A 24,892-nucleotide genomic window follows, 5' to 3' on the forward strand; every position below is an offset into this window, starting at 1 on the left:
ATCGTAAGGATGCTTCACAAACATAGAAGGCATATTTTCTAAATCTAAGATGTTGCTGCTACAAAGTGGATGTATTTGGTAAGTTTTAAGGCCTTATCATTAACCTATGGACCCATGTACTCTTTAGCCCTATTGTAAGCTGCAAGAACAGACAAGGTATTTTTAAAATTCATTAAACAAATGAATATGCATATACCAAATGTTGGCATACTGATAAAGTCTGCAGAACAACTATACTCAAAATCAGAAGACTTATGCATGCAAATTAGCCTTGAGCTCAGCAAAACAAGCCTTAAAGGAGCCATCCTGCTTCCCCCTCCCCTCATTAGAAAATAAATAATAATAATAATAATAATACATTTTATTTAATAGGCATCTTTCTTATCACTCAAGGTCACCTTACAATGCACCTTACAAAAACAACAATTAATAAAATAAAAACAAGAGAATGATAAATCACAAAGCAATAATTAGTGAACAAACAAATATGAGAGGCAGTAACAGTGTAGAATTCACAATTGATATGCCAGCTTGAAAAGAAAAGTTTTGAGGGTAGTTTTAAACTGTGCTATTGAATCAAGCTGACAAATATGAGAGAGAAGAGAATTCCAGAGTTGAGGAGCACTATGAGAGAATGCTTAAGCTCCCGTTGAACTGAGTTTGATGTGTGGTACAGAAAGTAGAGCTGCAGATGAAGGTCTGAGTAAGCGAGGGGGAGTGTAAATCTGGAGGAGATCAGTGAGGTAGGGTGGAGCAAGGTTGTGGAGAGCTTTAAATGTTAAGAGCAGTATTTTGAATTGTATTCTGTAGTTAACACGGAGCCAGTGAAGTTGAGAGAGAATAGGTGTAATATGTTAAGTGGATTTAGAACAGGTTATTATCCTGGCAGCAGAATTTTGAATAAGCTGTAAGCGATGAATAAGTTTTTGGGGAATGCCAGATAGAATAGCGTTACAATAATCTATACGTGAGGTGACTAGGGCGTTAACCAACACTTCTGTATAGTGCTGGGTAAGAACAGGGCGAAGTCTAGAAATATTTCGGAGATGGTAGAAGGCAGTCCGAAAAATGGTACTTATATGGGAAGAAAAAGAGAGAGTACTATCAAGAATAACGCACAGGAATTTGGTAAGAAATATTTGTGTTAATATTGCTAATTAAAAGAGAAGAATGGTCAACCTTAGCAAGTGTAGATTTACAGTCAATAAGCAGCACCTCAATTTTATTGCTGTTTAGTTGGAGGAAATTGTGAGTCATCCATGTCTTGGAGACATGCCATAAGGGCATCTGGAGGGAAAACAGAAGTGGATTTAGTGGATAGATATAGCCGTGTGTCATCAGCATAGCAATTAAACTTAATACCATGGTGCCTGAACATATTACCTATTGGGAATATATAAATGAGAAAAAGGAGCAGTCCCAAAACAGAACCCTGCGGAACTCCCTGAGTAACGACTCCGTTCTCAGATTTAAAGCCCTTTATTTGAACAAATTGCTTCCTATCAGTGAGGTACAAAGAAAACCACTGGAGGACAAAGCCACAGACTCCAAGACTAGCTAGACATTTCAAAAGTATCTGGTGAGATATGGTGTCAAATGCAGAACTGAGGTCAAGAAGCACAAGAATTGATAAAAGTCCCATATCAGCTGCCCAGAGAAGATAATTTGTGATTCTGACCAGGGCAGTTTCTGTGTTGTGTTTAGGGAGAAACCCAGATTGAAACTGTTCAAAAAGGTTATTTTTTGAAAGGTGGGACTGGAGTTGGGAGGCAACTATCTTTTCAAGAATTTTGGATATAAATGAAACCTATGAAATAGGCTGATAATTGTTAAGGGTATTAAACACATGACATATTGAGAAAAAATAATAGCAAAAGATTTATCACTGTTTACCTTATTTATTCTAGATAGAAGAAGTGTAAAGCATCTGCACAGGCACATAGGAAACAAAAAAGACATTCCTGCTATGCCCAGAGCCTTGATTTTACATAGTGGAACGAGTCAATTCCATGTTGATGCTTCTTGGCATGGCCAATGTGTACTCCCAAGATTGGAATGGTTGGTGCAATGATCTTTATTTTATTTATTTGTTCCATCTAAGTCTTTTGATGTTTGACGTACGGTGGCACAGTGGTAGCACTGCTGCCTCGAAGCTCAGATATCATATTTGGCCACAATAACTGGTCCAGCATAGTTGGCAAACTTTTCCCTAGCCCTCACTTAAAAGATTGTTGTAGCCAACAGGTAGCCAATATAAACTGATGAAAAACCTAAAGAGTTCTTCAATGCAAATATGTAGCACTGGCCATTTTCAAAAGGGATCTAAAATACAGTCTATGCATCAAATTAATCGTTTCTGAGGTGTAATATGTTTTTGTCATCAATGCACATTATAATAATAGCTTAGTGATATGAATTATTATGCATGCCAGGTCATCATTTGTTTTATACATATGAGGAAAAATATATTATACTTACTGTGCACATATGCAAATAAATATTATAATAAATATCAACAGCACCATAGCTGCTATAAGACTTGCAATTATAATCTGTTTTTTGTCTCCCCTTTGAATAAAAAAATCCATTAATTCACATCTGGATCCAATATAGCCTTCTTCACATCTAAAAGAAATTAAAATAATTTTAAATGTATTACAACAGTTTTAAACAGGATAAGAAACAAAAAAATCAAAAGAGATTAAGTAACAATGTATAGTCATAACAAGAAAACAGACTTGTGAAAAACCTAAATCAATTTCTATGATATTTTCAAAATAAACAAATCAGAACTATTAAACACTGTTTGTACATATAATATGGTAGGATATCATTTTTTTGTAAGAATACTACAGCTTCAGCTAACATCAGCAAAGTAATGGAAGCCCTATACTTATGTACCATGTCAAAGACTTTACTTAGCACACCAGGGTAATAAGGAGTATCTGGGGGATACACTCATACAAAACGAGTATATATATATCTTAACATTATATATATATATATATATATATATTATATATATATTTATACAGTGGTACCGTGAGATAAGAGTTTAAAGTGTTCCGTGACCGAGCTTGTAAGTCAGAATGCTCGTATCTCAAATCAATTTTCCCCATTGAAATTAACTGAAATGAGATTAATTCATGCCAGCCCCCAAAAAACCACCCCAAGTTTTTGTTAAATGTTTTCAACATAAGAAAAATGTATTTATAATGAACAAATATTGTGGAATCTCAAGAAATAAACAGATGTTGGCGAAGCCAATTAGCGTATTGTAATGTTTTTTCTTTCACTTTTGCTTAACTTAATTTTCTTCTTCACTAATTTTTTTTTCTTTTTTGCCACGCTTTCCTCACTTTCATTCTCAAGGCATTTCAATAGGAACCTATCCAAGGAGCTTTGTTTAGTCCTCCCATTTAGAATGTTTCTGAAATGAGTTAGGCAAGTGTCATTAAATAACACAGATGCACTATCAGTTGTAATTTTTTTCAGGGTTTCGTTTCAATAAAGTCAAGCGTTAGGCAAGTGTCATTATATAGTGCTGCTGTGCGATCAGTTGTAACTTTTTCAGGGTGTTTCTTTTCTTTAAAGTTCGAAACTTTTTCCCACATTGCAAACACTTCCTTTATCTCATTTTATAAGGTAACCACCTCTGCCTCTGCCTCTGCCTCCTCTGCGATATTGATCTCCTGCAGAACCTCTGTATGTTGCCGCGTCTGTAGTTCCGTGAACTTCTCCGTCGTCAGTTCCTTAGAATGTGCGGCGAAAAGCTCTTTGATGGCTCGTATTTCAAATTTTGGCTCGTAACTTAAGGCAAAAAATCAACCTAGTGACAGCTCGTATCTCAAAAAACTCGTACGTTGGGGCACTCGTATCTCAAGGTACTACTGTGTATATATATATATATATATATATATATATATATATATACACAGTAGAGTCTCGCTTATCTGACAAACGGGCCGGTAGAACGTCAGATAAGCAAAAATGTCGGATAATGGGAGGAGAAAAAGCCTATTAAACGTCAAACTATGTTATAATTTTACAGATTACGAACCTAATACAGTGGAACCTCGGTTCATGAACATCTCTGAACACGTACAAATTGGGTTATGACCAAAAAGTGCGCCAAACTTTTGCATCTGTTCACGACCACGCACTAGGTATATGAACGAGCCAGTTTCCCTTTCGGTTTGTGAGCGCCGATGATTTCCACATGTGTTCAGTCTCTCCCTGTGCATTCCGTGTGCAGCAAGAGAGAAAGAGTACGAGAGACAGACAGACAGACAGACAGGCGCGAGAGAGAGAGAGAGAAAAAGAGACGCACGCATGCGTGTGAGAGAGACACAGGCGCACGCGAGCACACACACACACGCATGCAAGAGAGACACAGGTGCACGCACACACATGCGTGCAAGAGAGACACAGGCAAGCGCACACAAACATGCGTGCGAGAGAGACACGGGCAGGCACACGCACGCAAGAGAGACACAGGCAGGCACACGTGCGCGCGAGAGAGAGACACAGGCAGGCGCATGCTCACACACGCGAGCGAGAGAGACACAGGCGCGCACACACACACACACGCACGCCAGAGAGGGCTGGCCACATAATCCACTGTAATCATGTTTTACAACAAAACAGAAAAATTTAACTGAAAAAACTGAACTTAGTGACAAAAAATAGACTACGCTCACGCTCGCAACTTGCAGTTCTTGTTGCCGATTGTTGCCGTTTTTTTTTTTTGTGGTGGGACGTCGGATAATACAGAATGTTGGATAAGCAAAGGTTGGATAAGCGAGACTCTACTGTATATATATTAACCAACATTAATTATGCAGTCCACTAAAAATATATATAATTTTGTAAAATGTCCAAAATTTTTTTTTTAATTATTTTGAAGTCTCTCAGTTTCCATCTGAACTAGTGTGATGCTGAGGTGTCACTCATTGCATAGCTGCACTCGGGTCCTAATCTGGGATCCTGAGTTGGTTTGTCATGTGGAGGGTGCAGCAATGCGCTGTATCAGCACTTGCTCCTAACCAACCAATCAATCAACCAATATACAGCATGTTGTATTATTGAAAGGGTACTGGACAGAAATTAAAGGAATAACTAAAAACTTGTCTCACTTTACACTGCAAAATTAAAATAGCCTATTAAAAACGAAAATAAGTCCAAAAAGTATATATATAGCAATAAACTATTATACAGTTGGCATGAAGAGTTATTTAAACATTTGCATAGAATAATACTAACATACATAAATGAATTAGTTTAATAAAATTGTAAATGGTCTTATACAATCTTACAATCATGTAAGCATAATTATTACTCATATAAGTAAAATTGACAATATATTTCACTCTAAATTTAATTATTTTGAATCACCATTTAATTACATTTAACTTACTCCTGCTCTCGCCAATAAATGCATGATTAGAAGCATAACCATCAATATCTAGATTTAAAACTGCTTAAAAACTATTTTATACTATGAAAAATATAAAACTTTTTCTTGAAGATTATATCTTATCTCAAAGATCATTTTGGCATACTATATAGGACCTTCTTTCAAAATAAAACTAGTTAAAGCGCAAAGAAACACTTTATGGTTTAATTAAAACTTGCAAACCACAAAATGTGATTCAAAACTAGAGCATAGATGGAGAACAATTAAATTATAGGGTTACCATTGATTTCATAATTTAATTACCCTTAAAGAAATGCTATATGCAAAAGTGATCATTTATTTTAATTTATTACTTGCATCATATTGTCTGTAGTGATTTCTGACGAACATTTTTAAACTCATGTTTTTATACAGAACTGATATAATAAAGTTCCTGACATGATATGCTGCAATAAGGACCAACGCTGAACAAATGATGAACAATATCAAAACACCCATCGAAAAAATGCCAATTTACTCATGTCATATAGTCCACATGTCAATTATACAGTACAGCTGTATGCTCACAACACAAGTATTTTTAAATATTGAAATATTATTTTAGGAAAATCCTTTTCAAAAAATGCTGGGGAGCACATTCACATAGGATCAGGCATTTGAATTGAATTCAATTCGCACATCATTTCCCAGTCTATCATTTGGAGGCAGTCATTGACAGCCATTTCAGCATTCAGGCTCCACTTCATCACTATACTGGTGGCAACTATTTGCCATTTAATAACAGGCTTGTAGATGGCAATAAGATGAATCAGGGTAGTAGTTAGATCTGCCTGAAGCTTACACTTAACGGCATCTTTAACATTTGAATAGAGAATGTATAGCTTGTTATTTTCTAGAAGTGGAATATGATGGGGGCGGCATGGTGGCGCAGGGGTAGCACCCTGCCCAGGATTGGTTCCTGCCTTGGGCCCTGTGTTGGCTGGGATTGGCTCCAGCAGACCCCCGTGACCCTGTATTCGGATTCAGCGGGTTTGAAAATGGATGGATGGAATATGATGGAAATTTGTCATAGTTTCTTTCAAAGTTACATGATTGAAGTCACCACATACTATAACTGCAGGATCAGAATGAGTCATCATTAAAGCATCAGTAAGAGAGTCAGTCACTTCCATTGCCGAGTCCCATTGTTCAGAGGGAGGAATATAAACATTAATAGAAATTAATTAACTTATCTCCCTTGTAAATAATGTGGATGAATTCTGAGAGCCAGAATTTCATTCAAATTCAACAAAAACTTTCAAATTGTCTGAATTACAAACTGTAGTATTTACTGTAATATTATCCCGTTTAAACCAATCATCATTCACATAGATGACCAGTCCCCCTCCTGTCTTTTATTCACAACACACCGGGTTTCTGTTTGCTCAAATAAGATTAAATCTGTCCAGCATTTAAACAGTGTTAGGTATATCAGGTTTAAGCCAGCTCGCCGTAAAACACAAAATGCTTCAGTACTCGTATGCTCCATGACCCGCTATAAAAGCAGACATTTTATGCATCTAATTAGACAGGGATACACCACTGCCCACTTCAATTGATGACAGACTAGTTTTAAAACCCTTTAACCTTGCTTTTACTCTTTCTTTTACTCTCTATCTTTGGATAAAAAAATCTTGTGGTACAGTGAAACAGAGCTGCTTAGGTGCTCACAATCGCAGAGCAAGTAGCTGATTATGGAAATATTTAATACACTCTGTTTCAGTTTTCTCAGTGTCTCTTACATTTTGCTTAAAGAATTGTAATGCAGCCACCAAAACCTGATAATAACATTGCAGTGTTTTTTTTCTCCTTTTTTTAGATTTTGGCATGTAATTATGGTTTCACATTGTGTTGAATGAGCAGTTGCTCATGGAGTCCCGAATGAGGCACATTACCTGCATTGTGAGGGAGCATCAGTTATGGCACTATGGCCATGTGGCGCGTTTCCCCGAGGGTGATCCAGCTCATAAGATTCTCATTTTTGGGGACACGAGTGACTGGACCAGGCCAAGGGGTCACTCACGTAAAAACCTGGCTGTGGCAGATAGATGGTCATTACCGGAGGGTGGGAAAGGACCGTGCGTCTGCCTGGGGGGCTGAAAACCGAGATCCCGAGTTGTTTCGTTGTGTAGTTGGTGCAGCAACACACTGTACCAGTGCCTGCTCCTCAACTTGACTTGACGTTCTCTTTTTTTTAAGATTCTGGCATGTATTTATCCAGGTTATTCTAAAATAAGTCAGCTAGGCTCTGGCATACTTTTCTGTTTAACTTCTAAGGTTACTTCAGGTAAGGACTTGAACTTCATAATTTGAACATTCATTATTCATGTTTGTGCAATACATGCTATAATTCATCTGAAAATTGGATACCAAACAAAAAACAAAAAGTGAATTAAATGAGTTTCTTTGGTTGTTTATAATTCATGGATATCTGTCGTACTTTTGTAATAAATTAGCTGCAGCCCTAGAGCCCTACTTAACTAATCTTTTAGTGTAAATGTAATCCTAATCTATATGTTCTTCAGTTTTGACACAAAATGATAAAAAAGATTCAATTTAAAAAACAACTTCATCATAAAAATGTAATCCAAGTTTCAAATATTTTTATTCATACCAGTGTTTTCTCAGATATAACAGTATCAATTTGTTTTTGTTTAGAATTTTCAATGAATGCATTACTTTGTAACACTAATCTAAAACCAGCTGCTTAAAAATGACATGTTCTTCAATTTTCAGGATTGTGTTTTGATTTTCTTGTTTTAATTCTGCACATACTATTTCTCATCAAAGTTAAACCTTATTAAAACACATCTAAATATTTACTATCCATAAAAGGAACAATCAGGATGCTTGAATTGGAAGGAAAACTAATGAGTATGTGGATCAAACAAATAATCTAATAAGTGTATTTATATATGAATCACAGTTTTACAATGATGATACACCAAGGTAGTGAGAAAACTTACATGCATGCTGGCTGTTGCTCCTGTATTACATACCGACATTTTCCTTTAATGCAGTAGTCTTTATATTCTTTGGGACATTTTGAAAAATGTCCTCCCCTTTTTGCAAGTCCAATGGCTTCTGAAATTAAATCACATATGCTACATTTAAACATAATATGTTTTTTTAATAATCTTCATGGTGTGATAAGCAAATTAATAACACTTAATTAATAAATAAAGAGTTTCAAAAGCAACCAAAACTTGCAAATTGTGAATTTACTAAAACAATTAGTTTTTTTTAAGAGTGCTCATTGGCTAAGTCAGTAAACACTATTCCAAAATTGACTGTACACATACAGAACTGATTGTGTTTTCCATAGGGTCATGTCTCCAATGGTTAAGGTTCAGAAAAATGGTATCTTAGATTAAACAAAATATTTGTATTATATGTTATTTTAAGAAAGAAAATAAGCATAACAGTGCACCCCTGAACTAGTAAGGTACATTTAAGCATATCCTTAAAATATAATATTACTTAAAATAAGAGGACCCACTTGATTGAGACAGCTCTACTAACAGTAGTTGACCAGCTATGTTTTACTAGAGCTACTAACATGTTATCGGTCCTAATCTTGCTAGATCCCTCTTCTGCCTTTGACACAGTCAACCACTACATTCTTCTTGCTACCTTCTCTAAAACGGACATCATTAGGGACAAAGCAGATAGTCCTGAATACAGCAGCCTGCCTTATTTTCAACCAGCTGAGAAGAGAAATTGTCACTTCTTTCTTCAGGGGCCTCATGTATAAACGGTGCGCATGCACAGAAATGTTGCGGAAGGACGTTTCCATGTTCAAATCGCGATGTATAAAACCTAAACTTGGCATAAAGCCACGCACATTTCCAAGGTACCTCATACCCTGTCATATGCAAGATCTCCGCTCGGTTTTGCAGACTGGCAGCACCCAGCGTCAAAGCAGTGCTAGTGTTCCCGAGTGGTTTATCATTCTTTTTCAGATCCACGTTCCTGACGCGGCTTTATAAATACACTGAAATTAACCGCATATTGTTTATTAGTTTAATGCATCTGATTGTAATTAACCTGTAACAATATAATGGTCCACGGAATGGTCAAACTATTCCAAATACCAAAACTGCTTTTTGGTATTTGTTGTTACTCTCACTGCACCTTCTTCTTCTTCTTTCAGCTACTCCTGTTAGGGGTTGCTACAGCAGATCATCTTTTTCCATATTACTCTCACTGCACCACTCAGAGCAGCTGATCGGAAAGAGAATTATCTGTATACAGCATTAAGCAAATGCTGCCTCAGCCATGCTTCCTATTTGAACTGCTTCTCACATGGCAAACGCTTCAAACCTTTCCTGTATGGACCTCGCGGTTCAGAAAGAGTTTCATCCCAAGAGCTCTAAAATCACTCAATCAGTCCATCAAGTGCTCCTTGTAGAACTGTTTGTACTTATTAGTACAATCACCTCACTGTAAACTTGCACTACAGTTATAATATTGCACAACCTGTGCCACTTTATAAAGCACAAATTTACATATGATGACGATATCATTTTTAAAATGAAATGCAGCGAAATTTGTTGATTATATTATACAGATAAAACTTTTCACTTCATTTAAATAATCTGTATTGTTAATAATTAAACATGTGAGGACACGGTGCTGCAGCGCTAGCTATTTCACGGATTGATCCTAACTTGTGCTGCATTCCTGCTGGGCTGGCACGACACTGGAAGGATAGATGGATAGAATAATTAAACACGTACTACATTTATATATTTCAATTTTCCTTAAAAGTTTTGAAGAATCTTCGTTGTAATCTTACAGGCTTAACGTCTATTGCAGAGCTGATTGTGAGGCAAATGGGTATTTGGAGAAAGAAAGGTAAGGACAGGAATTGGAGGTTAGTACATTTGAAAAAGACAGTACTGCTGCAATAATTTCATCGAAGGTCGTGCACAATCACTGCGTTTAATAACATGCTTTCATTCCTATCATCATGAAAGAAAAAAAAATCACATATACATCTCAGTATTTTAATTATTCAGAGAGCTGTAATATCACGAATGTAATGGATTCTGTGTCCTGTCGGAGGAAGAGAAATCCAGTTTAAGAACCACGTAGTGATTTACACACATAGAGCACATAGAAGATCAAATACAAAACAAAGCATTTAATGTGCTACTTTAGTTACGATAGGATTTGAGAAACTAGTAAATTAATCGATTTTAAGATGAAGTTTATCATGTTCTACTTTAATGACAAAATAAACTACGTGATTAAAGTGGAAATTTCGAGATTAAAGTTGACATTTCCTGCTTTTTTCCCCTCTGTGTGCCTATTTTTTTTTCTCTGTACCCTAATAAGCTTTGTGGCAGTAGGGGGCGCTAGTGCTCCCTTGAACCCTCAAAGATGACTCCAAACACCAGGTAAAAGTCCAAGACTTTTTATTCTTTTTCACCGTGCACAAAGCATCTTCCACACTACTCATAAACTATTAAATCACTAACTCCAACACAATAAACACTCCTCCTCGCCCAGACACTTTGCCCCTCTACCTCCCAGCACAGCTCAGTGTCTGAACTGAGGCATCGTCCTTTTATAGCCCCTGACCCGGAGGTGTTCCTGTCCCAGCAGTCCACAGTTCCTTATTCCTTCCGGGTCAGGGCAATCAATCCACCACTTCAACCCGGGAGCATGACATTTATTCCCGTCACATTACCGTGACGTACTCCCAGGTCATACGGCATCACAGAGCCCATAAGCCCCCCCACAGCGACTCCTGGTGGTCCCCAAGGTATCCAGCAGGGCTGTGTATAAACACTACAAAGTCCATAAGGCCCTGCTGGACCTCGGGGCACGATGCTGCTGTCGGGAGAGCATCTCCTGGCGGCCTGGGGGTGGGGACCGGCATGGGAAGCCGGCAGTCCTCCACAGCTTTCATATGACACTCAAGACAGTGGGCTACGACTTGCCTTTTTCACGGCAACTTGGATATGTGACAACTTCTTTTTTATTTCAGGTACTGTGCGACTTTGTGAAATTGAGCTTTCGAGTTTCTCCGACACTCTGTCACTCGATCAACTTCCTTTGTTGATTATATCACTGTTTAAACCAACAAATAGTACATTTTTCCTTGCCTCCACTTCGTATTCGCTGAAATTCTTATATTTTCTCCCGTGTTTTTGCCATTGCCTTTTCACAGAAGGCTGAGCTTAAAGGCTATTTATATTGCTTAGCATATTCAAAAAGGCGTAATTCTGGGAGGAGTTGGGGCGGGACAGCAGGCGTGTGCACAAGCGTTACTTTTCACGCTGATTGGGATTTATGTAGTGGAAGAATGTGGAAGTTTGCGTACGCACAGATTCCTGCATCTGGATTTTTCTGTATGTAAGCACATTTCGGCTTTTGTGCTTACGTCATGTTATAGTGCGAATTCTACGAAAGGCATTATGCATGAGGCCCCAGGTCACTACATTGGCTCCCTGTAGCAGCATGCATTCATTTCTAATCCCTGACACTGGCCTACAGAGCAGTCAATGGGTAAGCGCCTGAGTAAATAGATACACTAGTGAGGTGCTACACTCCTTCTCGCCCACTCAGGTCTGCCAGGGAACTGCGTGGCATCAAGTCTCAATCCAGACTCTTTTCCTGTGTATTTGGTGGAACAAGCTGCACACCGCCATTCGAACTGCTGACTCCCTCAATGTATTTAAGAAGCAACTGAAGACCCTTCTCTTCTGTGAATATCTGTCTAATTGCTTTAAAAAAACACTCTGCTCTGTTATCTTTTATATTGTTGGCTAATTTGTCTTGTCTTCTTCATTGTCTCCTTCTCCCTTTTGTTTCTCCTTCTCCTCTTTTTTTTTACTGATCTTAGAAAGCTCTTTGGGGCGGCATGGTGGCGCAGTGGGTAGCGCTGCTGCCTCACAGCAGACTCGAGTTTGCGTCCCGGGTCCTCCCTGCGTGGAGTTTGCATGTTCTCCCTGTGTCTGCGTGGGTTTCCTCCCACAGTCCAAAGACATGCAGGTTAGGTGCACTGGCGATCAAAAATTGTCCCTAGTATTTGCTTGGTGTGTGTCTGTGTGCGCACCCTGATATAGCGGGTTGGATAATGGATGGATGGATGGATAAATCCAACCCGCTATTAACTACAGGGTCATGGGGGTCTGCTGGAGCCAATCCCAGCTAACACAGGGCGCAAGGCAGGGAACAAACCCTGGGCAGGGTGCCAGCCCACCACTAGGAACAATTTAGGATCACCAATTTTGTTGATATATTTCAGAATTACAACTGAATAAGACTTTTTGAAATAGGATGTATAGTTATACTCTCAATGAGAAATAGGAGTTTTGGAAGGATATATATATATTGCAACAATAGTAATTCCCCAAGCCAAATCTGAAGAGGTGATCACATAGTAACATCTTGTATAAAGCATCATATTGAAAAAATTAAATCTGAATATACAGTATCCTCAAAATTTTCTTGTGATTGCTACTCCTAGTCATCTCAAACATTATGAGACAAAAAAATAAAATAAAATGTATATAATTTAATTGGCTCCAGCAGATCCCTGTGACCCTGTAGTTAGGATATAGTAGGTTGGACAATGGATGGATGGATAATTTAGTATAGAGATTTATGAACACAGAAATCCTGTAAAATGTATCCAAAAGTGATATGTTTAGATCTAGGATGAAGAAAAAAAAACATGCCATATTTGGTCTTGTAAAATGTTGAAGAAAGATGCTTAAGATTTCATTCTGTCAAAAGCAATTGCTGATCTCTCATTAGTTTATTTGAGATATGCTGCATTTTAATGGCCCTGGTGTGGTTTCCAAAAAGCACAGACTCAATACAGGCCCTGCTCTGTCTGGCTCTTCAACTGTGGTGAGCCCCCAGCCTGTACATTCTACATCTAGTATTGGCTGAGTGCCCAGCCAAGTGATGAGCAAACCTAAAAATAAAGGCAGGTTTTAAGAACTCATCACATTTGTGCTGAATAATACAACAAGGGGCTCCTCCATCATTTTCATCTGAGACTTCCACATTGACATTGGCAATGGCTCCTAAAGCTATTAATCATTACCAGAACACTGTATAGTGTTAACATATGAAACCGGACTCAACACTAACTTTTAAAAGTGACTCTCAGATATGAAAAGTTTTGGTTGGTAAAATTCAAAATGTGGTTGCCATTTAACAGGCTATGTTTAAAATCTTTATTACACAAGCGAAATTCTGGTCCTTGTTAGAAAAAAAGGTTACCCCTAAATTCCTGGTATAAAAAAGCACCACCAGTAGAGAAGTTATTTTCCTGTTGTTGATCCTTCAAAAATAATTTAGCAAATTTCTGCTTACTTGCTCAACTGCTCATCCAGTTTATGGTCAGTTGCTAAGGAATGCATCCTTTATTTACACAACTTGCACAGAATATGATTCCACGCTGCAATCAGTTTTATAAAGTTGTTTTCATATAATGCTCTGCACCAGCAAATGAAAATAAACTGCTTAAACAAGTCTAAACTACCAGAATCGGCTACAGTAACCCATTACTGAAGCTAACACATGAAAGTTTTCCTAATTCTGATTGCTTTCTGTCACCTTAAAACAAAAAAGTCCAAGATCACAACATAAGGAACAGTATAGGCATTCTTTAGACATTTGAAATCAGAAATTTTCAATATCAAGATTGTAAAGATACTAATTAAAGTTTTTATCAATGAGCTAGATTTTGCTTTGGATAACTCAGTTGTGTTATATTTAAATCAACAAAGAAAATGTATGATGTAGTATTCGTAAGTGACAAGATATTTCATTAACATAACAATGTAACAATTATTCAACCCCTTTATAATATTGTTGTTTTTAAAATCTTCTGTTAGTTTTTATGGCCTAAAGTGGAGCCAAAATATAATTAAGGTTTTGGGAATTCAATAGTGATCTTTAATTGGCCTCAGTTGTGATGCATAGTCATATGAAAAAGTTTGGGAACTCCTCTCAGCCTGCATAATAATTTACTGTACTTTCAACAAAAAAGATAACAGTGGTAAGTCTTTCATTTCCTAGGAACATTTGAGTACTGGGGTGTTTTCCGAACAAAGATTTTTAGTCAAGCAGTATTTAGTTGTATGAAATTAAATCAAATGTGAAAAATTGGCTGTGTAAAAATTTAGGTACCCTTGTAATTTTGCTGATGTGAATGCATGTAACTCCTCAATACTGATTACTTGCAACACCAAATTGGTTGGATTAGCTCGTTATGTCTTGAAATTCATAGACAGGTGTGTCCAATCATGAGAAAAGGTATTTAAGGTGGTCAATTGCAAGTTATGCTTCCCTTTGACTCTCCTCTGAAGAGTGACAGCATGGGATCCTCAAAGCAACACTCAAAATATATGAAAACAAAGATTGATTAGTATCATGGTTTAGGGGAAAGCTATAAAAAGCTATCTCAGAGGCTTAAACTGTCAGTTTCAACTGTAAGGAATGTAATCAGGAAAAAGAAGGCCATAGGCATAGTTGCTGTTAAACACAGGACTGGCAGGCCAAGAAAAATACAGGAGCGGCATATGCACAGGATTATGAGAATGATTACAGACAACCCACAGATCGCCTCCAAAGACCAGCAAGAACATCTTGCTGCAGATGGTATATCTGTACATCGTTCTACAATTCAGCGCAATTTGCACAAAGAACATCTGTGTGGCAGGGTGATTAGAAAGAAGCCCTTTCTGCACTCACGCCACAAACAGAGTCGCTTGTTGTATAAAAATACTCATTTAGACAAGCCAGATTCATTTGTAACAAAGCGCTTTGGACTGATGAGACAAAAATTGAGTTATTTGGTCATAACAAAAAGCGCTTTGCAAGGCGGAATAAGAACACTGCATTCCAAGAAAAACACCTGCTACCTATTGTCAAATTTGAAGGAGGTTCCATCATGCTGTGGGGTTGCATGGATAGTTAATGGACTGGAGCCCTTGTTAAAGTTGGTTGGATTAGTCCCCTGACTTGAATATCATTGAAAATCTATGGGATGATTTGAAGCTGGCTGTCCATGCTCAGCAGCCATCAAATTTAACTGAACTGGAGAGATTTTGTATGGAAGAATGGTCACAAATACCTCCATCCAGAATCCAGACACTCATCAAAGGCTATAGGAGGCATCTAGAGGCTGCTATATTTGCACAAGGAGTTTCAACTAAGTATTGATGTAATATCTCTGTTTTTGTGCCCAAATTTATGCACCTGTCTAATTTTGTTATGATACATATTGCATATGTTCTTTAAATCCAATAAACTTAATGTCACTGCTGAAATACTACTGTTTCCATAAGGCATGTCATATATTAAACGGAAGTTGCTACTTTGAAAGCTCAGCCAATGATGAACAAAAATCCAAAGAATTAAGTGGGGTTCCCAAACTTTTTCATATGACTGTATATAAAACTCACCCAAGACTAAGGAGCCTTCACAAAAGCTGAGGGCGGAAATTATTTCACTGCACCTGAAGGACAATTCCAAGAGGCACCATTGGGAACATTACACCGAATCTATATGCAAACCTGATTGGCTGAGGGAGAAAGCCCAAAATTTCATCAAGATCCCTTTAACAACGTTGTCAGAACAACTAAGAAAAACCCCTGTGTTACTGCAAAACACCTACAGGATGACCTGATGAAGGCCTGGACAAGTGCTTAAGTGGCATTTATAAGACAAACACTGAATAAACAAGGACTTCATGGCCACACTTCAAGATCTGCTCCACTCTTGACCACAAAGCACATCAACGGTCAACTAAAATATGCCAGGATAAATTTGGATTGGCCTGCAGATTTTTGGAAAACAGTTCTATGAACTGATGAAATTAAATTGGGACTGTATGGACAAATGAGCCAGCGGTTATGTCTGGCATGATAAAGGTCAGGCTTATGACCAAAAGAATGCCATTCCCACAGTCAACCATGGAGCACAGCCTCAGCCAGGGGGAAGTATCCATGACACCTGTGAGGGGCCCCGAGCAGTGGGAGGCTCTCTTGCATGAGGCTAAAGCTGCAGCAAATGAAATGGAAATCCCTGCAGTGTTCAAATCAGGTCGGTGTCGCAAAACACCAAGATGTCTTATTGAGTCAGATGAATCTGATGCAGAACAGGTGATCAGGAATCCCAAGATCCAGAAGTAAAATTCAGAATAGGCACGTTTCACAATATGATGGATTCCTTAATTTCAGAATTGTCTAGGCATTTTGAAAGCCTAAACATCATATGTTGCCTTTTTCGTGCAATTTTAAACTTTAGGAGCATGAGCCTCTTGTGCAAATTTAGATGCAAAATATTCAAAGGATCTGTCACATCATTTAAAAGATGAGGTGATTCACGTCAAGAATGTGTATGACACGAATGTTAAGGTCCAAAGGTGGGCACTGTGATCTTTGATATCATATCATATTATGAGATACACAAACAGAAATAAAAATGTTGCAAAAGATGCATTGACTCTGTTATTAATTTTAATTCAGAGCTACCAGACCCTCCATGCATCATGAGACATAGCATTCGATATGATATTATATAAATTCAATTAGAGTTGCATGAATTGTGATTGACGTTAAGCTTGAGTGTAGCATAGGCAGGTCACTCAATCAGCTTTATGAAGTGGGAATGTTTTTCTACTGCAGGAACTGGCAATCTTGACTGTGTAACTGCCATCAGGGATTCCCAGAAATACTTGGCCATTTCAAAGAGGAACTTGATGCCTTCTGTTCAGAAATTGAATCTTGGTGATTACTGGACTCTCTAGAAAGACAATGATCCCAAGCACATTTCCATGTTAACCAAAGCTTGGTTGAGAAATAGATCCTAAAATGTTCTGGAGTGGCCTACTCAGTACCCAGATTTAAATCCCACTGAAAATTTTTGTTGGGATTTAAAGGAGGCAGTTACAGCATGGAAGTTATCAAACATCAATGAGCTGGTGGCGTTTGCACATGAAGAATGGGCAAAGATTCCAACAGAGAGGTATAAGAAGCTTGTCAGCACGTACCGAAAACAGTTATTTGAAGTTATATAAGCTAAACGTTACTCCACAAAGTACTGAAGCTGGGGGATCAAATAATAGTCCACATTCACATTTATTAAAAGAGTTACATTTTTCATTTAAATTCAAACCTAAGTCAATTTCAAAATAACTCTTAAAATACATCACTAAATATTTTTTTGTTGTTAAATGAGGTTTTTTTGTCATATTTTTTCATTAACCTCAATTCATATCAATATAATGTCTTTTGAGATGAGGGGGTTAAATATTTCTGATTACAGGTGTAGGCTATGACAAATTACCAATAATTTACATATTTTTAAACCAGGACAACATTAATAGATTAATTATACAAATATACACGTTATAAATAACAGATATAATGTAAATGAAAACATGCAACATTTCTCTGCATATTTTAATGTAAAAATATCTAATAAACAGAATGAAACTGAATCATGTGAATTGAACTTGTATTACTGGAAAGTCTTTTTGTCAAAAAAAAAGCATTTCAGGTTTATTGCCTCACAGTCTCTTTATTTTCTCATCAAGTAAATCAAAAGCTGTACTCAGTAATCGTTTTGTTTTTTACACTATGGCACGGGGCAGAAAAATATTCTCTTGCTACTCCACAAGAGTGAGAAAATAGGCTTTACTGATCTACCAGTACACATAGGACTGTTCACCTCCAGGCAACAATGGTTTTAAAAGGTAGGTTTACAGTTGTGATGCTACACAACCGAAGGAGTTTCACACTCAGAGCAAACTCTCCTCTGGCAACTTGCAACGAATTGCAAACAGAGGACTTAGAAGGCTCTTGTGTGTGTGTTATTTCCGCTCACTCAACTTCTGTTTTACATTATTTTTTCTAAAATATTCAGGCACATTTCTCTTACCTGTTCCTTTATTGGGTTTCTAAAATATTCATCTTCGAATCTTTCATTCAAATAAAAAGAAAGATAATTATTACTAGTAAAGTATACTGGCATTTAATGAATTTTATTAAGTACCTTGAAAAAAAAAAAAACAATCAAAAAAGAAGTGAACAAATGTATCAAAAGAATGCTATTTTTACTAAAATATAATGCAATTTGTTTTAAGTGTGCATAATTTGCTCTGTTATGTTATCTTAAATGTCTTATCCAATATGTGGCATTAAACATCTTTGCTTTAGTTCCATCTTGCCCGGGTTTTTCCTAGCAATTATTGCGATTAGTATATTTTTCATTTTCATACTGTCTAACGCAGTGGTTCCCTATCTTTACTCCTCCAAGTGCGGCATGTGAATATGTGAGGGGGCCCTCTACACAGGCCATGATATTTTCCTCTTGCACTTTTGCTGCAGTCTCGACAAAGGTGCTTTTTAACTTTATTAACAAAATAATATTTGTTGCTAGTTCTATTGCCTGTTTTGTTTTTTTTTAAAGTGTAATACATTGTAGGCCATTTCAAAAACAGTCTTATGCTTTTATTAAATAAATGTTATTGTTTCTTGCGCATAAATTTCTTAATCATAACACAGAATGAGTAGCCATGTTTTCATGGATAAATAATAACCAGCAATTGCCAGATCACAGAATTTGTCACTGAAGATATGTTTCATAACAACAAAAGCTGCTAACTACTCTTTGGGTTGTGGTTAATATTAAGATTACAGTTTGTTGATAACATATAGCTATCTCTAATGTTACTGCACTCTTTTACTTATGCTTTCACTCTCTATATTTTTATTATTTATTTTGTTTTTCACTAGTACAGCCCTTATTATTAATTGAATAATTAATGTTGTATATTCTTAATATTAATCACATGAGGCTATGTTTTGTTTACAACATATAGTTACAAACTGTTACTTTTAATATTAATGATCTACTTAAAGTTTTCTTTGTATATATTATTTTTACAATTACTATTATGCTCTTTTTTACCCTACATCCCTAGGTCACTTTTCTCCATAACACCCCCGTTCACTGCCAAAAGGAATGGCAATGGGCATGTGAGCTTCAGAAATGAATCATAGAGCAATGGAAGGTGGTGGTCTGGTCTAATGAATCAGGTTTTCTTTTAGTCCATGTGGACGGCCAGGTGCGCATGTGCTTGGAGTTTGATGCTCTTGGTAACGTTCTGCTGGGAAACCTTGGGTTCTGTCATTCATTTGGATGTTACACTGATATGTACCACCTACCTAAAGATTGGTGCAGACCACATAAAGTTCTGCATGGCAACGATAATCCCCATTGGCAGTGGCCTCTTTCAGCAGTATAACTTACCCTCCCACTTTGCAAATGTTGTTCAGTAATGGTTCGAGAAATACAACAAAAAGAGTTAAAGGCATTGACTTGGTGTTCAAATTCCACAGATCTCAATCTGACCAAGCTTTTGTGCTGGAAAAACAAGTCAAAGATTAAAAGACTTTCTGCGGACATCTTGGGCCAGATACCACACAACACCTTCAGAGGTCTTGTGGAGTCCATGCTTCAGTGTTCAAGGCTATTTTGGAAGCACAAGTGGGACCTGCACAATATTAGGCAGGTGGTTTTAATGTTGAGGCTGATCATTGAGGGCTGTCAAATTTTCCAAAAAAAAACAAGGGTCAAATATTCAAATTAAAAATAAGTAAATATTCAAATATATCCAAACTTACATGTATGTTTCTACTTGATTTTTTTTTATCCACTTTAATATAAGGATGTGTCTGTGTCCATTCGGTTGCTAAGTCTGTCAGTCCAAAACATAGCATTGCATTTCAATAGATGGCACATCACAAACATTAACAATGCTTTTATGAATAGCATACCAAATGGCATATAACAGAGAAATATGTATTGCATGGTGCACTGCAAATGTTAAAGCTGAGGTCTATGTTGACTGCATAAATTTCAACCAGATGTGTAGTACAGCTAGTTCTTTATTATGCTAACAGCAGCACTGGTAGGCAAAACTAGAACAAATACAAACAACAAAGTATCCTTGCAGTACTCAGTAACTCAACTGTTATTTAAATATAAAAAAAGCAAAATCCTGAGCATCTGCATAACCATCTTTTTTTCAGTCTAGTACTGATTGCTGGGAACTAAAGTCCTGCTTAGAACAGCGAGCCATAATAGCAGTCACGAAAAGGAGCTGAAATCTTTAACAGTCACACATTCTAGCACTGAGCTTTGCTACATAATTATTTTACTTTTTCTTTTTTTTTTTTTTAATTTGTGCATATACAAATCATGAAACAGTTATGACATTGTTGCTAAGGTTCCACTTGCAACACTCAGCTGGAGTCCAGTGGTACAAACATATTGTGTTGTGTCTTGCTCCCAAACAGGGACATGCAGAGAAGTTTTAGATCCCATGAAATACTGATTACTTAGTGAGACACCAATAGGGTGAGCACTGCAAGCAAATTAAAAAAGCAAGCAAGAAGCAGGCAGGTCAAAGGTAGACTTGTTTTATTATATTGGAAGTGTCCAACAGGCAGTACCAGTGTTAAGTTAAAATCATGAGAATCAGAATAAAATTAAACGGGACTGTCACAATATCAAGTCAGTATCTGCACAATCTGTCTTCTTTTGTTCTCCTTTGCAGATGCAGCAATATTTTAATAAAGGTGGCCTGAATATTTTTAATTAAACCTCATTGTTTTAGAGAATATGTGTCAAACCATCCATCACATATAATGAGTGACAAGGCTATTTAAAGTTAAGGTTTTAAAGTTTCGCAATAAAATAAAATCTGTATTAATGAGAAGGTCTTGGCATTAATCTATGGTCGGGGATCTCAGGTTTAAGAGTGAATGGAACAGAATCAAAACAAAACAATACTTTTAGAGCACAGGAGAAGCGTTTAGAAAAACTACTCTGAGTTCACTTGTAGATCAAAGTGCAGAGTAGTGGGACAGAAAAAAAAAAACAATGAAGATAATATGCTAACCATTCTTCGCCACAACTACTTCCAGGTGCTGTGTAAGCTGCAGCTTTTTTTACAGTAACTCCGTTGTTTTCCCTATTTGTCTTTTTTTCTAATTTATTTACTAGTTAATTGTCCTATTTAAAATTAGAATTGATCTGGCTTGTCTCTGAATGTAGCTACTAGGAATCAGATAAATCGATTTTAAATTGATTTTAAACTTACCGATGAACTGCAACGCATCCAAACCCAGGTAACAGCATGTAATGACTACACTTCAAACGGCTGCGAACTTGGATAGAGTCGCGAAGAGAACCTAAAGGTTACTTTATGTCTGCAACACCTGAAACAGTAAGAGATGCTGAGAAAATGAAAGTGGGGTGTATTAAAAACTGCAACAGCAAGCATCTAAGCAGTTTAATTACACTATACTGCAGGAGCTGTTTGTCCACAGACGGAGAGGGTGACATGCAAGAGCAAAAGCAAAAGCAAAGCAAAAAGTTTTTAGAATTGGTCTACCCTCTGTTGTAACTGGAAATGTTCGATCACTGTTAAATAAGATGGAAGAATATGATGATGCGGGTTCGCTACATGCTCCCATCGTCCGTCCGGGAGCCCTTGAACCCTGCACCGTTGGTAATGTTACCGATGAGCTAGGCAGTGAGGCACAACATATGTAGCAACAAAAACAACTACAAAACAGTGTCCAAATTAAATAAAGTGCAGTGCTTTCCAAAAATCTTTAATAAATAAATAATCCTGAGTTGAGGTTAAAAATTCAATAAATAGAAAAACAACAACCCTTTAAAACAACGAGGTTAAAATAACGCTGGAAGCAGTACCTTTAAAAACCCAAAGCCCGGTGTCTTCTATTTACCTGACAGCTCTCCTGCTTCTCCCATCTGGGCCCCGCAACAGGAGAGTCGCCCTCTTAGCAGCTGACCTTTTCAACCACTCAAATGGTCTGGAGGCTTCCCGATCCCTGGCTTTGGTTGCGCTCCGCCAAACCGAGACTTGGCTTTTCACCCAATGGCCAGGACGCTCACATTGGGGCATCTACTTCCAAGCCTCCCGACTCCCACTACCTTCTCGGCCTTACGTGGCCAGCCGTCCTTCTGCCGGTCACTATCGTTCCTTCATAAAATGCTCAGTGGGAGCAACCACTACCAAGTGCCCTAGGTGTTGGCCAAACACCCCTGCTAGGGCTCACTGTCCAGCTACCTATGAGCACTCGATTGCTCGCGCTCGCTCACACTGGCACTCTCTCCTCGCTGCTTCCTGCAACCTCTGTTCTTCCTTAGCCGCCTCGCGCTTCTATTTATGAAGAGGACGTAGCAGCTGTGGCAGATCAACAGCCCCAGGAACAATCACAGATGAGGACGGTTCCTCACCTGTGCACTTAGGTGAGAAACACCCACATAATGAATCACCCCGGAACCACTTCAGCCACACAACCACCACGCCCCCTTGCTAAGCCACAAGTGCAGCGATTATTTATTTAAAAAGTGGCCACTTGACATGAGCTGTGGACCAGCTATACCACAATGAACTGTCTGCACTTCTAGTGGTTTTAATGCTGGACGGATTTCATTTTATTAAAGCAGACAGGAACTCAGTGTGTTGTGGAAAAAAACAGGAGCGGGACTGGTTATCTAAGTGAATGAGGAATGGTGCAAATGGGAGGAGATTACAGTAAAAACTACTGTTTGCTGAGTTACATCATTCTTAATATTTTGTTTATATTCCTCCTTCCGCAAATGGGGACTTAGCAATGGAAATGATTCATTCTTTCACCAACACTTTAATGAAGATTCACTCCAATCCTACAGTTATAATTATGTGGTGCCTTCAACCATGTGACCTTGAAACAAATGATGACAAATTTTAGTTTCTAACCGATTCCATTTGAGGAAATAACAAGCTGGATCTGCTGTATTCAAATGTTAAAGATGCCTTTAAGTGTAATCTGCTGACTCCTTTAGGAAAATCTGACCATAACCTGATTCATTCATAATCTTATTCCCAGCTACAAGCCTGTTAATAAGTGATAACCTGTTACCACCACAATAGCGAGAAAGTGAAGCCGTAGGCTGAAATGACTCTGAATGACTGCTCCCAAATGACAAACTGAGAAATGATGTTCAAGTTACATGGGGACAATATTGAGTGATTCTGTCACTGCATCACAGCCAATATTAAATTCTGCATCAACACAGTGATACCCACAAAGACTGCATGTTACTTTCCAAACCAGCAGCCCTGGATAGGAGCTAAAAGGCCTCCTGAATGAGAAAAAGAGACCATTAAAATCCAGTCACAAAGAAGCTCTGAAGGATGTACAATGTGTATTAAAAAAAAGCTCAATGCAGGATAGTAAACTTACAAAGCTAAAACAGAAAACAAACTCACTCAGAATAGCATTAAGGATGTATGGAATGGACTGGGCATAATTACTGGACTCAAGCAATTCAGGTCTCAAATGCTAGAAGGGGATGTAGACAAAGCTAACACCCTGAACACATTTTTAATAGACTGACATTCTCACTGCCAGCTTCCACCATCCATACTAAATCAACAACTACTACCACGTGAACTGGAATGGCCAGTGACAAGTCCACATCATCAGTGTGAACTGTCCATAACTGAAGACCAAGTAAGAAAACAACTGAGGAAGCTACACACAGGAAAAGCTGTGGGATCAAATGGAGTCAGTCCTTGAGTTCTTAAGGCCTGTGCTGATCAACTTTATGGTGTCCTCTGTCACTTGTTCAGTCTGTCCCTAAGGCTTCAGAAAGTGCCACTGCTATGGAAAACTTCCTACATTGTTCCAGGGCCTTTTCACCTAATGACTAAAGACCAGTGACATTTACATCTCACGTCATGAAGACCTTTGAAAGACTAGTCCTGGACTATATGAGTCCTTTTGTGGTAGACCACCTAGACCCATCACAGTCTGCCTATTGGACAAAGACTGAAGTGAAGGATGCAGTTGTCTATCTGCACCACAAGGCTTATTCTCATCTGGACAAAGCTGGCAGCACTGTGAGGATTATGTTTTTTGATTTCTTCAGCACCTTCAATACCATCCCTGCTAAGCTCAGAGATATGCAAATGGCTGAGCCTACGGCATCGTGGATAATGGACTTTCAGGTAGGCTGCAGTATGTGAGATTCAAGGACTGTGTTTCTGATACAGATGTGAGCAACAATGGAGCACCACAAGGAACACTCCTGTTTCCTTTTCACTTTACTCTATAAATATATAGACTATAAATATAACACGAGGTAATGTCACTTGCAGAAATTCTCAAATGATTCTGCACTTATGGGGTGTATTGATGAAGGGAATGAAACAGTGTTTGCTTCTTGGTGCAAACATAATTGTCTGCATCTTTACATCAGCATAACCAAGGAAGTAAGTGGTTATTGACTTTCACCACACCAAAAAGCCTCAATGTTCATCACTTTTCAAGGAGATGGCTGTAGAGGTGGTCCAGTCCTAGAAGTGCTTGGGGGTCTACA

At 37.9% G+C, this 24,892-nt stretch overlaps 1 protein-coding gene across 3 annotated transcripts in view; it reads right to left on the bottom strand.

Moving 5' to 3' along the window:
• LOC120527435 (probetacellulin-like) overlaps positions 1–24,892 on the bottom strand; it is a 70,831-nt gene that overhangs the window by 31,112 nt on the left and 14,827 nt on the right. For all 3 annotated transcript variants that reach the window (XR_005633331.1, XM_039750846.1, XM_039750845.1), the window contains exons 3-4: positions 8,422–8,539; positions 2,479–2,625 (exon numbers count right to left, since the gene is read on the bottom strand). Coding sequence is in view for 2 of the 3 variants with exons in the window: in XM_039750846.1 (XP_039606780.1) it covers positions 2,479–2,625; positions 8,422–8,539 (265 nt within the window). In the remaining variant the exon portion in view is untranslated. The remainder of the gene's footprint in view (positions 1–2,478; positions 2,626–8,421; positions 8,540–24,892) is intronic.

The sequence above is a fragment of the Polypterus senegalus genome, chromosome 4 (assembly GCF_016835505.1).
Source record: "Polypterus senegalus isolate Bchr_013 chromosome 4, ASM1683550v1, whole genome shotgun sequence".
Classification (NCBI taxonomy): Eukaryota; Metazoa; Chordata; class Cladistia; order Polypteriformes; family Polypteridae; genus Polypterus; species Polypterus senegalus.